Source organism: Bubalus bubalis, chromosome 9, assembly GCF_019923935.1.
Source record: "Bubalus bubalis isolate 160015118507 breed Murrah chromosome 9, NDDB_SH_1, whole genome shotgun sequence".
Lineage (NCBI taxonomy): Eukaryota > Metazoa > Chordata > Mammalia > Artiodactyla > Bovidae > Bubalus > Bubalus bubalis.
The window spans coordinates 98,718,184-98,731,731 of record NC_059165.1 but is presented as its reverse complement, the minus strand read 5'-3'; the positions used below and the strand labels follow the sequence as shown (position 1 = coordinate 98,731,731).

The 13,548-nt window shown below is 52.9% G+C and overlaps 1 protein-coding gene across 8 annotated transcripts in view; it reads left to right on the top strand.

Moving 5' to 3' along the window:
- The window catches only part of CACNA1A (calcium voltage-gated channel subunit alpha1 A), a 255,543-nt gene that overhangs the window by 211,688 nt on the left and 30,307 nt on the right, over positions 1 to 13,548 (top strand). For all 8 annotated transcript variants that reach the window (XM_044948208.2, XM_044948206.2, XM_044948210.2 and 5 more), the window contains 2 exons: positions 2,222 to 2,332; positions 6,562 to 6,645. In XM_044948208.2, the coding sequence (XP_044804143.2) occupies positions 2,222 to 2,332; positions 6,562 to 6,645 (195 nt within the window). The remainder of the gene's footprint in view (positions 1 to 2,221; positions 2,333 to 6,561; positions 6,646 to 13,548) is intronic.

Genomic DNA, 13,548 nt, shown 5'->3' with positions numbered 1-13,548 from the left:
AGCAAGTGGAGGCTACTCTTCATTGTGGCGCACGGGCTTCTCACTGCGGTGGCTTCTCTTGTTGGGGAGCACAGGCTCTAGACATATGGGCTTCAGTAGTTGCAGCTAGCAGACTCTAGTGCGTGGGTTCAGTAGTTGAGGCTAATGGGCTTAGTGGCTTCTCGGCATATGGAATCTTCCCGGACCAGGGATCGAACCCATGTCCCCAGCATTGGCAGGGGGACTCCCATCCACTGCACCACCAGGGAAGTCCTAACTATTGATTTTTTTTGAATAGGCAAAAAAGCAGTGCCTGGGGTCACCTGAAAACTCATCTCTATAAGCAAGTGCTTCTATCTTTTCATTGTTAAGATCATGAACAGTTGTAAACAAACAGAAGAGAGAAGGATAGAATAGCACAGCCTGCTCCCAGATCATCTGGGCATCTTGTTAAAATGCAGATTCCTTTTCAGAAGGACCGGGTGGGCCTGGGACTCTGCATTTCTAACCAGTATCCCAGTGATGCCGATGCTCCAGGTCCCTGGACCACATCCTGATTATCCAGGCTCCTGTAAACACCCAGTCTCCATCCTCAGGGGCACCCATAGAGAACTTCTGCTCTGTTTGCTTCGCCTATTTTTTTTCACATTTTTTCAATTGAGTTGAAATTCACATGACACAATTACCCATTTCAAAGTGTACGGTGGCGTTTATTACATTCATCGTGTTTGCAGCCACCACCCCAATTTCCAGAACATTTCCATCACTCCAAAAGGAAGCCCATCCCCATTAGCACTCACTCCCCATGCCCCTTCCCCCAGTCCCTGGCAACCACTCATCCGCTTTCTGTCTCTATGGATGTACCTATTCTGGATATTTCATCTATTTTTTTAAGTACTTTAAATGATAGCACGCTATTTCACCCTTAAATTCTTTGGTATGCATTTCTAAAACATCAGAACATTTTCCCACATGTTCTTATACTTGACAAGATTAGTGTTAACACCAGAAGATCCATATTGAGTTGTCCCCAAAATGTCTTTTACAGTGAGTTGTTGAGCCAAGATCTAAGTGGCTACACATGGTCTCCAATTTTTTTGTCTTTTAAATTTCTGTCTTCTGCCCCTCCACCCCCCGACCATTCCATGCCCGCCCCCATTATTAAGTTTCTAAGGAAACCAGATGAATTAAATGAAAACTGTCTCACCTCTGGGTGCATTGGTTTCCTCCATCTTCCGGATTTCCTGGAACCTGGTGAAAGTGAAAAGAAAGTGAAAGTGTTAGTCGCTCAGTCGGGTCCAACTCTTTGCGACCCCACGGACTGTAGCCCGCCAGGCTCCTCCGTCCATGAAATTCTCCAGGCAATAAGGCTGGAGCAGGTTGCCAATTCCTACTCCAGGGGATCTTCCCAACCCAGGGACCAAACCCGGGTCTCCTGCATTGCAGGCAGATTCTTCACCATCTGAACCACCAGGGGAGCCTTTAAATGCAACCTGGCAGACAGATGTAAAGGTTATGGATTCCATATGAAAGTGAAAGTCGCTCAATCACGTCTGACTGTTGAAACCCCGTGGACTGTAGCCCTCCAGGCTCTTCTGTCCATGGAATTCTCCAGGCAAGAATACTGGAGTGGGTTGCCATTCCCTTCTCCAGGGGATCTTCCCAACCCCAGGATCGAACTCCAGTTTCCAGCATCACAGACAGATTCTTTACCATCTGAGCCACGATAGATTCCATATGCCACAAGGAAGCTAAGCCCTCAAGCCACAGCCACTGACCCCACATGCCCTAGAGTCCATGTTTTGCAACAAGAGAAGCCACCACAATGAAAAACCCACACGCCACAACTAGAGAAAGTCCAAGCAGCAGCCATGACCCAGCATAGCCATAAATAAGTAAATAAAAGTTTTGAAAATTACAAAGAAGATGCTGTAGACATCCTCCTGCATCACAAGGAGCCCCATCTGGCCAGGCTGTCCCAGGACTGTCCCAGGATCTTGGCTGTTAAGTAAGACAGGGCTCAAGAAAGGAATTTTTGCTTTGATGTGAAAAGATGAGCTGAGCCAGTGAAGAGCTGGGCTGCAGCTCAGGCTGGCTCCACAGGACATCAAGAGGGAAGCCAAGTGTCCCAGCCCTGCCTGCCCCAAGGAAAAGACAGCCATGAAGCCACCCCTGCACCCCTACATGTGTTCCCCAATACCATGCCCACTGACCCCACCTCTCTTCCTCCTTTCTCATCTAGTTCTACGGGGCCTCTGTTGCTTATGAGAATGCCCTGAGAGTATTCAACATCGTCTTCACCTCCCTCTTCTCACTGGAATGTCTGCTCAAAGTCATGGCTTTTGGGATTCTGGTAAGTCCGGCCATGGGGCTAGAGCTGTGGGTTAAGGGAGAGCCCGGAGGAATGCTGGGTGCTGGCGGTGGTCTCCCCACCTGGCCCCTCTGCCCCCAACCCCAGTGGTGACTTGAGCGTCCCTCCAGTGCACACAGATCCCATATGCTTAGGTGTTCTCATACTTCCCAAGTAACACCAAACTCTGTGCATCTTATTAAATGATGTGAAGAGAGAGAGTAATTATGATTTTGGAGATAAGGAAACGGAGATCCAGACAAGCTGAGTCCATAGCATTCAAACTGTTCTAGCCACAATCTGCAGTAAGAAATATGCTTTGCAATGGAGCCCAATACACAGAAGTACATGCATGCATGCATCCTAAGTCGCTTCAGTCGTGCCCAACTCTTTGCAAGCCCTGGACAGTAGCCTGCCAGGCTCTTCTGTCGGTGGGACTCTCCAGGCAAGATACTGGAGTGGGTTGTCATGCCCTCCTCCAGGGGATCTTCCCGACCCAGGGATGGAACCCACATCTCGTACGTCTCCTGCATTAGCAGGTGGGCTGTTTACCACTAGCACCACCTGGGAAGCCCACACAGAAGTGCAGACAACCGAAATGAAATTTTCTCAGAATCCATATCTCCCGTTAGAATATACCCTATACTCTGAGGTTGTCTATTTTCTTGATTCCATGTTCGCACCCCACCCCCTTTTTTTATTTGCTGGTCCCACAGCATATGGGATCTTAGTTCCCCAGCCAGGGATGGAACCTCCACTCCCTGCAGTGGAAGCACAGAGTCTTAACCACTGTCCTGCCAGGAAAGTACTGCCCCCTCCTTTTTATAATGTAATTCATGACCCACTAACAGTGCAAGTGGCCTTAACCTGAGGTCTGTTGACTCCCAAAGGGATCTGTGGATAGGGGACAGATTTCTGTGAGGGGACCCATGAAATGAGATGTGAAAAAATTACACTTGTATTTTTCACCAGCCGCTAATTGGACTTTAGAGTTTCCTTCTGTCTTAAAAGTAGACGGCAGACCCCCCAGGGTTACCAATATGATCTGTGCCACTGATACAAATCACACGTTCTCATACTGCATCCAAGAGGTTGCAGGTAAGTCAGCCCTCCGTATCTGTAGGTTCTGCATCCGAGGACTCAACCCATTTGATTGGCGGTTGGTTGAATCCACAGATGTGAGACCTGAGGATATGGAGGCCTGCCTGTCAAGCACTTGAGAATATGCTTAGCCCACCTCTCTAAGAAGAATAACCTGCAGCTTATGGTGTTAGCAGACGGAGGCTGGGTTCTCACCTCAGCTTCCTGAGATGGTAAAAAGTGTCAGCTTTGGCACAAGACAGACCTCGAGTCTGATTGTATTCAGGCTGTCACCTCCCCTCTCTCCTCCGTCACAAGAAAAGCCCATCCTCTGTGTCTCCCTCAGAAGAGCTCTTGCAAACCTCAAACGCAAGTAATGCAAGTCTGGAGACTGAGGGGGAAGCCTGGCATGTTGTGAGTGCTCAGTTACTTCCGTCTGTCCAACTCATTTGCAACTCTATGGACTGTAGCCTGCCAGGCTCCTCTGTCCATGGGTTTCTCCAGGCAAGAATACTGGAGTAGATTTCCATGCCCTCCTCCAGGGGATCTTCCTGACCCAGGGATCGAACCCGCATCTCCTGCATTGGCAGGCGGTTCTTTATCACTGAGCCACCTGGGAAGTCCTGGAGCACCCATACTTGAGCACTCAGCCCCTTTCTAGACGTGTGACCAAAAGCAAAGCATTCAGCCCCTTTGCTTCTGTGTCTACATCTACAACATGAGAGAACCACACACCCAGCCAGAGCTGAGGGGATCATGAGCATGGACCCAACTGCCCAACGCAGTTGTGTCTTGTGATTTTTTTTTCCCCCAGTCAGTGTTCTGGTGGTGAAGTGATGCAATCTGCCAGGGCTTGGAACCCCATCTCCTCCACCCCTGATAATCTTGCACAGTTCTGCACTGAGCCTTCCCCTTCAGTCTTAGATGAAGCCCCAAGTTCCCCATGTGGAATTTAAATGATAGAAGGGAACCTTCTAGTCCAGGGGGCTTGAAGCATGTGGCCAGCCACCTAGAAAGTTGTATCTGTGGCCCCGCATAAGTAGAGCCTGAGATGAGAATTGAATGCAAGGGATTTATCTGGAAGGTGACCCCAGGAAGCTTCATAGGGGAGAGAGGGAGTGAGACAGAGAAGGGAAGGCTGCCAGCACAGGGTGTCTTGTTGAGCAGCTTAGCAATGCTGGCAACTGGAGTGCAGTTCCACGGAGGACCTCTGAGAGGCAGCAGAGATCACATACTCTGGGTCATCTCACCCATGGTGAGGGAGCTGGGGTATTTATCCCCCAGGGCTCATAAGCCATAATGAAGAGCTGCTCCCAGAGAAGCTGTTAATTACCCCAACAAGGATGCTGCTACAGAACACCCCTGGGCAGAATGACGAGGTTGCACAGTCAAATATGAGGACATCTGGGTAGGACCCTAGCAGCAGCTAGATAAATAGCCAAAAGTGCCTGTGGAACCTGAGTTCCTCTCAATCCTAAAACAGCATCCATCTATTGAAAACCTGCATGCATGCATGCTCAGTCATGTCTGACTCTGCAGCCCCATGGACTAGCCCACCGGGCTCCTCTGTCCATGGGATTTTCCAGGCAAGAATACTGGCATGGGTTGCCATTTCCTCCTCCAGGAGACCTTCCCAACCCAGAGATCGAACCAGTATCTCCTGAGTCTCCTGCATTGGCAGGCAGATTTTTTACCACTGAACCACCTAGGAAGCCCTACTGTATACCAGACCCCGCACTCAGTGACTCACATGCATTATCAGATTGTTGTTATATCCTTATGTTCCATAAGAGGGCCTTGAGGCCAAAGCAGTCCAACTCCGAGGACATTGATTCATACATGCTAGAAGAATTTGATCCTGAGAAGCACGGCTCCAAAGCCCGGGTCCATCTCTGTGAGGCAGAGGGGCTGCTGCTGTGTGAGATGCTTAGGGGAGAAGCTGACTGCTTAGAATGGCGTCCAAGCTCTGTTCCACCCTCTGCTTTTGTGAGAATGCTGGGAAAGCCTGTGTTTAGCGTGGGTCCCACTGAACCGTGAGAGAAGAGCTATTTGAGCCACACCCTTAGATCCAGGCAGAGGTGCTTACTCATTGTGGGCTCAAGCTGTGTGAAATATTTCAGAGTTTTAACAGCAGCATACTATATCTGTGTGTCCCAGTAGCACCAAAATCCAGCCCAGGGATATATCAGTCATGATGGATCAAATTAAGCTGCAGTAACAAACAACCCCCACGTTTCAGTTGCTCCAGTCAACAAAGGGTTTGTGGACACCCAGCAGGAGTTGGAGGGTGGGGGGCTGTTTGCCTTCAGTCACTCAGAGATCCAGGCGCATGGAGCAGCTGCCCCCTGGAACACTGCTGGCCACCAGGCCCAGGGTGAAGAGAGTTCTGGCAAGTACTGTGCTTGCCCAGAGGGGACTCCTGCTGCCTCTTGTTCACAACCCATTGGCTATAACTGGACTCACAGCCTTGTGTGTAATTAGATACACAAGGTGACCAGGAAACGGAGGCACAGAGAGGTTAGGTCATTGGCCCTCAGCCACACGGCTGGATGACAGTATAGCTGGGATGTGAGCCCAGAGGCCATCGTCTTAGCGAGTTTGCTATAAGCACAGTCCTGATTCAGCGTGGTCCTGTCCATAGACCCTGGGCTGGCCCAGATTTGGGTTCAAATCCTGTCTCTTCACCTCTTTGATGCCTGAGGTGAGCAACTTTGCTCTCTGAGCCTCAGTTGCCTTGTATAAAACAGGTGATAAACCTTCCCTCTGACGGTCTTTGCAAGGATCCCAATGACGTCAATTATGATGCATCCAAGGTCTCCGGGGAGCCTTGGAACTGCTGGAGAATCAAGGCACAGCCCAGAAGGGCAGCCCTGTCCCCGCTCGACCAGTGAGGCTGAAACAGCACCTGGAGGGGCCCCCCTCTGGGATCAAGCAAGCCATGGGAAGGCAGAGGGGGTCTCAGGGAGGGAGGGGGCACTCAGAGTACATGATATCTGAGCAGCAAGGTACATTCTGCTATTTGATTGACTGTAACTGTTCCGGGCACTCAGACTGGTCTGAAGCTGTGCCTCTAATGGGCCCCCTGGGCTGGACATGGGGGCCAGCCCTGGAGCCCTGCGTTGGCATCTCTATCTTGTGGGTCCCCATTCTAGAATTATTTTCGCGATGCCTGGAACATCTTCGACTTTGTGACTGTTCTGGGCAGCATCACCGACATCCTCGTGACTGAGTTTGGGGTAAGTGTCCCGCCAGCTTCTCTCCGGGCAGTTCCTGGCTGGGCTGGGAGAGGTGAGGAGGAGGTCACAGAGGAGCAGAGGGTCCCAACAGCCACAGCTGGCTCAAGCCAGCACTTGACCTTGACCAAAGAGGGATAAGCGGGGGGCCCCCGGGATCAAGGCATCCCCTTGGGGGGCTATGTGGGGAGACGGGGGTGTCCAAAGCCCCCAGCACTGCAGTGTGAATTCCCTGCATCTTGGCTACTGATGTATGAATAGATACTGTGGATAAGCTCGTTGAGAAAACGGAGACACTTAAAGGATCTCAAGGCTGAGCCCTGCCCTCCAAACAGCACACAGTGTTGGGGGTCCAAAGGGAACCAGCTTCAAGTCTATCCTGCTTGAACTAACCATCTTCTGGCTCATGGGCAGGAGGGAGCCACGGCCCTCAGGTTAATGGGGGGACACCTTTCCCAGGACTTCAGGAGGGTCCCCAGGACATGTGTCCTCCTGTATCCCCAGGCCTGGCAGGTTCCCAATGTGGGGGTCTCTGCATGTCAGTGTGGTGGGCTGTGGGCCACATCATCTTTCCCCCTTCTCTGGAAGATTCAGGGTCCCAGAGCTGCTGTCTCAGACCCCTTCCTTGGCTGTTTGCCAGTGAGCCCAGACTTGAGGGCCCTTGGGAGGCTGGGGGGAGGGTAGGAGATCCTCGCAGAGGAAGCAAAAGGGCAAAGAATGTCAGAGCCAAGGGCCAGGGGTGGTATCAACCTTGTCATAATAACAACAAAAATAAATAATAGGTGACAAGAATCATGCACTCACTGCATGCCAGGCTCTGTGCCAAGCGTTTTATGTGGATTAACTCATGGTTCAGGTTGGGGGGTTGAACATATAAAAAAATCCCTTTAGTGGGTTCAACTGAAGGGATCTGAAAGCAGACCACTCACTGAGCAGAAGGGAAGGAGCCCAGTCACCGTGGGGAGCTGTTGCCTGCCCAAGTGCTGAAGTCAGAGAGGGGCTACCTGGTGGAAACTGTGGGCACAGAGGGACATAGCACCCGCCAAAGGCAGGCCAAAGCAGGCACAGAGCATCAGCGGAAATACCCTACCCTTCTCTCCTCCCACCCTGCCAGCCACTTCCACTGGCCAAACCCAGCCAGAAAGGAGCCAGGAGGCCGGAAAGCCAGGGCGATGCTCAGAACAGGCAGAGAACAGACAGTAGACCTAGGTGGGGGGAGGCCCAAGGAAGAGGGTGTTGCCCCATTTCACAGATGAGGAAGCAGATGCTCAACGCTCAGGAAAATGAGGGACACACCTCAGGGCCTGCAGCCAGGCCTGGTGACTCCTGGGGGCACAGTGGTGCTCCCTGGGGCGTCCCTAACTGAGCCCCTGGCAGAAAGGGATCATTTGGGCCCCTTTTCTGCCCTGTGAGCCTCGTAGAACTGGGAAGCTCCACCGAAGAGGGACCATTCTCTGACGCATCCCCCAACACCCCCACCCAAGTGGTATTCTGGCCACAATTCCTTGCCTTCAGCTCCAGTGAACCCAAAGTTCCCCCTTCCCTCGTCTCAGCCCTGACACCTTCCTCTAGAGAGGTCATGCCCAGCTGGGGGCTATCCCCATTGGGGTACCTCCATCTGGCCACTGTCCTCTCCCTGGCAGAGAGCCAGAGCTTAGACCTCATTGTCTGTCTGAGGTTTTTAAGAGGTCTGGGCTCCTCCTGACAATCAAAATTATCTTGCCACCCACCCAAAGACAAGGCAGCCTTGAACCAAAATCTCTCTGGATCAAGAGCTTAGAAGAGGTGACCCACCACCCCAGTAGGGCAGGTAGAGGAAGTTGGTTGAAGCTCTAGTTGCCAGTAAGAGATCTGTAGGATTGGACCCCAGTGGCTTGTTCTCCTGACTACAAGATGTGGGAAGGAAGGATGGGGCATGGGATCTGATTCAGGGATGTCAGGACTGTTGTGGTCAAACAGCCCTCCCTACAAGCTGTTTGACCTTGGGTAACTTGTATTACCTCTTCTCCTCCTGAATTTGGGACTAACCTTCATAACCAACCTCATCAGACCCTTGCAAGCCTCACATTCACCCATGCATTCATAGAAGTGCACATTAAGCACCTGCTGTATGCCAGGCACTGGTAGAGGTGCCGAGGACAGAGCAAAACAGACAAGAACGCCTGCCCCCGGTGGGCTGACACTCTAGGACAGGCAAGTGCAACTGTGAACAAATCAGACTGCTTGACGTAAAGTGCTTGGCACAGAACCAGCCAGGAATTATTCACGAATGGTGGTTATTATTATTGTTCTTGCTGTTATTACTGTGAATGAACTTGGGGTTGAGGTCTGTTAGGCAGCACCCCAGCCCTGAATTCTAATCACTTGGTGGGAAAGATAGAGGGTGGGCATTTGGACCCTTTTACTTTTAGGAGGATAAACTCCCAACCTGGAGGCAGGGTGGGGATGGGGTGGGGGTGGGGGGTGGTCACCCTACTGAACAAAGAGCCCTCAGCAGCCCCTTTCTGCCTCCCAGGTAAGCCCACTAGGTCTGAAGGCAGAGTTCAGCCAGGCTGAGGCAGGGGGAGCCACACCATTGGGAGGGCAAGTCCCCAGGGTTTTGGGGGAGGGGAGAGGGTGTGAGGCCCATTGGGCCTCAGCTGCGCCCCCAAGTGGCTGGGGTGACGTGGGTTTGCCCTGCGTGTGATGGATAATGACTGTGTTTCTTGTCTTGTCTCTTTTCATGCCTGCTCTTTAAACTGTATATTGGCACAACGCCGTCTGAAAAACTCATCCAATCAAAATGCACTATGAAATTCATTTGTTCATCCATGACGTGGTCTGTGTGTTCATACACCAATGACTATCTCCCAACCCACCACCACCACCCCCACTCCCCGCCCGGGAACCGAAACCCATTGGTTTTTTGGCACTGGTTACAAATCAACCTAAAAAACGCTGAACACGCCTCCCCAACTGCCCCCGCCCGCCCGCTCCCCCTCCATCTTCAACATCTGCATCTAGAATCCGGTTGGTCTTACTTCTTTCTGAAGTCTAAATGCCTTACATTAACTGTGAACGCATCTTCTCGCATCAGCATTGCATGTCACGCCCTGGGCTTTTTAAACTTGGATTGCCTGATGCACCCTCCTATCCCCACTGGGTCTTTCTGTCGGTCTCTCCAAACCCTCCTGACTTCCCTCCTCCCCTCATTCCCACAGTCTCTCTTCCTCTGGTTTTTATTGGGTTTCTGAGTTGGGGTTTTCTGTTGGGGTTGGTTTGTGTCTTCTGCAAATAAAAGGATGGGTTTGCCCCCAGGCAGCGCCTCCCCTAGGACAGGCTGGCTGGCTGGGTCTCCCACCCCATTCCTTACACACAGCCCTGTACTCAGAGCCCTCAGCCACTCTCTCAGCACTCCTGTCCCAGTTCAGCTCCATAGAGCCCCGGGGCCCCAGGAAATCTCCACCAGTCCCTCACCCCATTCCAAGCCCACGAGCTCTTCCGGTTTGAGGACCAGTGATGTGCATCTCCAAGTCTGATGGAGGAGGTCTGAGGGCCCTGCAGTGTGTGGGCAAAGAGGCTCAGGTGAGGCAGACACAAAAAAGCCAGGACTCAGGTATTGCTGCTTCCAGATGGGCCAGCCACCTGATGCCCTCTCCTGGAGCCCTGAGATGCAGGGGCTCCTGTCCCCCTTCCCCCACCCAGACACAGTCCCTACACACGCACGCTGTCTGCTGTTTCCTGTTCAGCCTCTGACTCTCTTCTCTTTCTCTCTGTCTCCCTTTGTCGCTGTCTCTGTCTCTCTTTCCCTTTCTCTTTTTTGCTCTTGCAGTCTTCCTGTCTTGATCCTCCCCCACCCAACACACACACACACACAGTCCCTCCCTTCTGTTATATCCATCCACCCTGCACACACCTGCACCCCCACCCCGGATGCCCCGTCTCCGTCTCTCCCTCACCTCACTTATTCGGCTCCCTACATAACTGCACACTCCTCCCTCTGTTCAATCCCACTTGGGGACTTCCCTGGTAGTCCAGTGGCTAAGATTCTGTGCCCCAAGTGCAGGGGGCCTGGGTTCAATCCCTGGTCAGGGAACTAAGATCTCACATGCCACAATTGAAAGATCCCACAGGCTGCAGCTAAGACCTGGTGCAGCCAAACAAATAAATGAAAATAAGTATTTTAAAAAGAGAAGAAATCCCACCTGCCTCTGCCCCTCCCCTACCCTCCTCTGAGTGCCTTTGAAGGATGCCCCTCAATGGCATCTTTGCACCAGGATCTCCTCTCCCCTGCTAGTTAGCCATACATAAGCACTCACCCACTAGACACTTAATGAACTCCAGTTCAGTGCCCCAGATGGGTGGTTGCATAGAGGCAGACACCATCACTGCCCCTCCCCCATCACATCACCTAGTCGTGTAGTTGGGGGGGGAGGGTAGGCATTGGTCAAATAAGCCCTGAAACACACTTGAAATTTAACTGTGTTGCACGCTGAAGTATAAGCAGTGTTAACAAGGTGGAGAGGGAGAGAAAAGGGCATTGGAGGCCCAGGATAGCACATGCAAAGGTCCTGGGGCAGATCAGAGCGTGCAGGGGACAGCGTCTTCAAGTGAGAGGATGTGGCTAGAGCAAAGAGTGGAGGAAGGCTGACCTGGAAAAAGTGAAGAGGTCAGAAGGGGACAGGACTCTGGGCCTTGTTGTGGGGGTCTGGGAGGATATGGAGCAGAGGAGGTGTCGTAGAAAGTGTGGTTACACCAGACGCTGCAGCTGCAGAGCAGGGAGTAGGAAGGCAGGGGGCTGGGCTGGAAGTGAGCACCAGGAATCCCAGTGAGAGATGACATCGGAAGAGGGAGGGAACAATGGGAGGACTGGCCATCTGAGCAGGGGCCTCTCCAGGACCTGGAGATGGGTCGGGTCTGGCTTGAACCATGAGACAGAAGTTAGGGAATGCCAGGAGAGGGTCAGGTAATGCGAAGAGCACAAGTGTGGGCACAGTAGGCTTGACGGGCACCCTGGAAGAAGTCAGGTAGGCAGGTGGTTATGGGAGCTGGAGTCCAGAGGCAAGATCTGGGCTGGAGATGGGGTCTTCAAGTGGCAGGATTTCTCTGGAGCACTGAGGTCAGTGGTTCCCACATCCTTCTAAGCACTCACATCCCCTGCACACAGCAAGCCTTCCAGGGCCCGCATCCCTCCCCTTCAGCCTAGAACCAGGAAGCACTAGGCAGGGTTGGAGGAGAGGACTGTTCCTTCGCGGCTGTGGACAGAAAGATGGAAACTAGGAAGAAGGAAGTCAGAAGTTCTGCAGGTACTTGAAGGACTCTATGCAGACCCAAGGGGAGATGGAAGAATGGATGAGGGCAGACTAGAAACTTCCCCTGCCCTGTCACCCAGACCTCTTTCACCTCTACCCCCTCCCCCGCCCCCCGTGTGTCTCCTCTCCCCCTGGCTCAAAGAAGGGCAGCATGCTCTCTGCACGTGTCTCCCGGCAAAGCCCCCTTGCTTCTCCTGCATGGTGGCAGCTCCCACCCCCTGCTCTGCCCCCAGCCCCCAGAGGCTGCTTCCAGGGCCTGTCTGCCTTTGCATGAATCCACATGTTATGCCCCACCCCATGAAGGGATGGCTCGTACTCTGGGGGGTGGGTGGGAGGGGACTGGGGACACCTGGGCCGTCGGCCCTGGTCCCAAATGGGTGGCCGAGCAGGGCTGGGAGTCAGGTCCACAGGGCACAGAGGGTGACTTTCAGTCAAGCTGGGTTGGGAGGGTTTATTTAAGGCACTCAAGACATTCTCATTCTGGTTGGGCCCAGTGTGGTCAGGGTAGGAGCCCCACACCCCTCCTCTATCCTAAATGTCTACCTAAGGGTCAACTGATATGTTCCAGAGAGCATCCCAGACTTTTCTGGCAAACCCAGAGGCCTCTTGCCATCTTTAGAAATTCCTTGAACCACCCCTCCCATTCCTGCCTCTCATCTCCCAGGCCAAAGTTAGCTAGATCCAGTGTCTGGGAAACCCCCACGAAGCACTAGATAGATTGCCCATATAATTCATTGTCCAGACTTTTGAGGCCAAAAGCTTCGCTGAAAAGGGGGCAACCTAAATGACCACCCCTGTGCCATTTGTGGGGTGAGGGCTAGGCCAGTTTTAATGCTGCTACATGGCCTTATCTAGAGCTTCTCCAAGTCCCCAGGTGGCCCCTCTGCTTCCAACCCACTGATCAGTGGTGATTTCCGGGCCTGCCTAAAATGCCTCATACCACAAATACCTCTGGTCCCCAAGCAGATACCAGAAGCCAGGAAACCCGTTCCATTTCTAGGAACCTTGGTGAACTGGAGGACACGTGCCCTGCTTCAAGGCAGGCGGCCACATCTGAGCCTCAAGTAACTGCTACCAGCAGAAGCAGCCTCAGGGTGGCCCAAAAGGCAGATTTGAGGGCGAAAATCTGACTTAAATGGGCAACTATTTTTAATTTCTAAAAGAAAACTCCTTGGGCCCAACAAAATAGTTTCCTTGGCCAGATTTGGTCCATGCGTGACTTCCAGTCTCTGGTACCCCAGCAGCGCCCCTTGAAGCCCCAGCAGGCAAGCCCCTGGACAGTCACGTGGCAACCATTAGTCACCGAGACCCAACAGCCCTGTCTCCCCACCCCCACCCCCACCCCACCCGGGGTTCTGGCTCGGGAGGGAGGAACTAGAGGCAGTGACTGCCTTTGAGCAGAGGCAGGGTCCACCCAGGGAGGTCCTGGGGGCAGGGACAGCCTCACCTCCCGGCCCCCAGCACCAGCCCCTCGGTGGACTTGGGCTGATGGTGAGCTCACCCACCCACGGGCGCTGCGTACTTCCTGCTTCCCGCAGGCCTGGTCCCGTGCTACTCCACCCAGTCCCAGAAGCTGAGAAGCCATCCCTGAGAGGGGGGAAAGGGCCCCAAATGC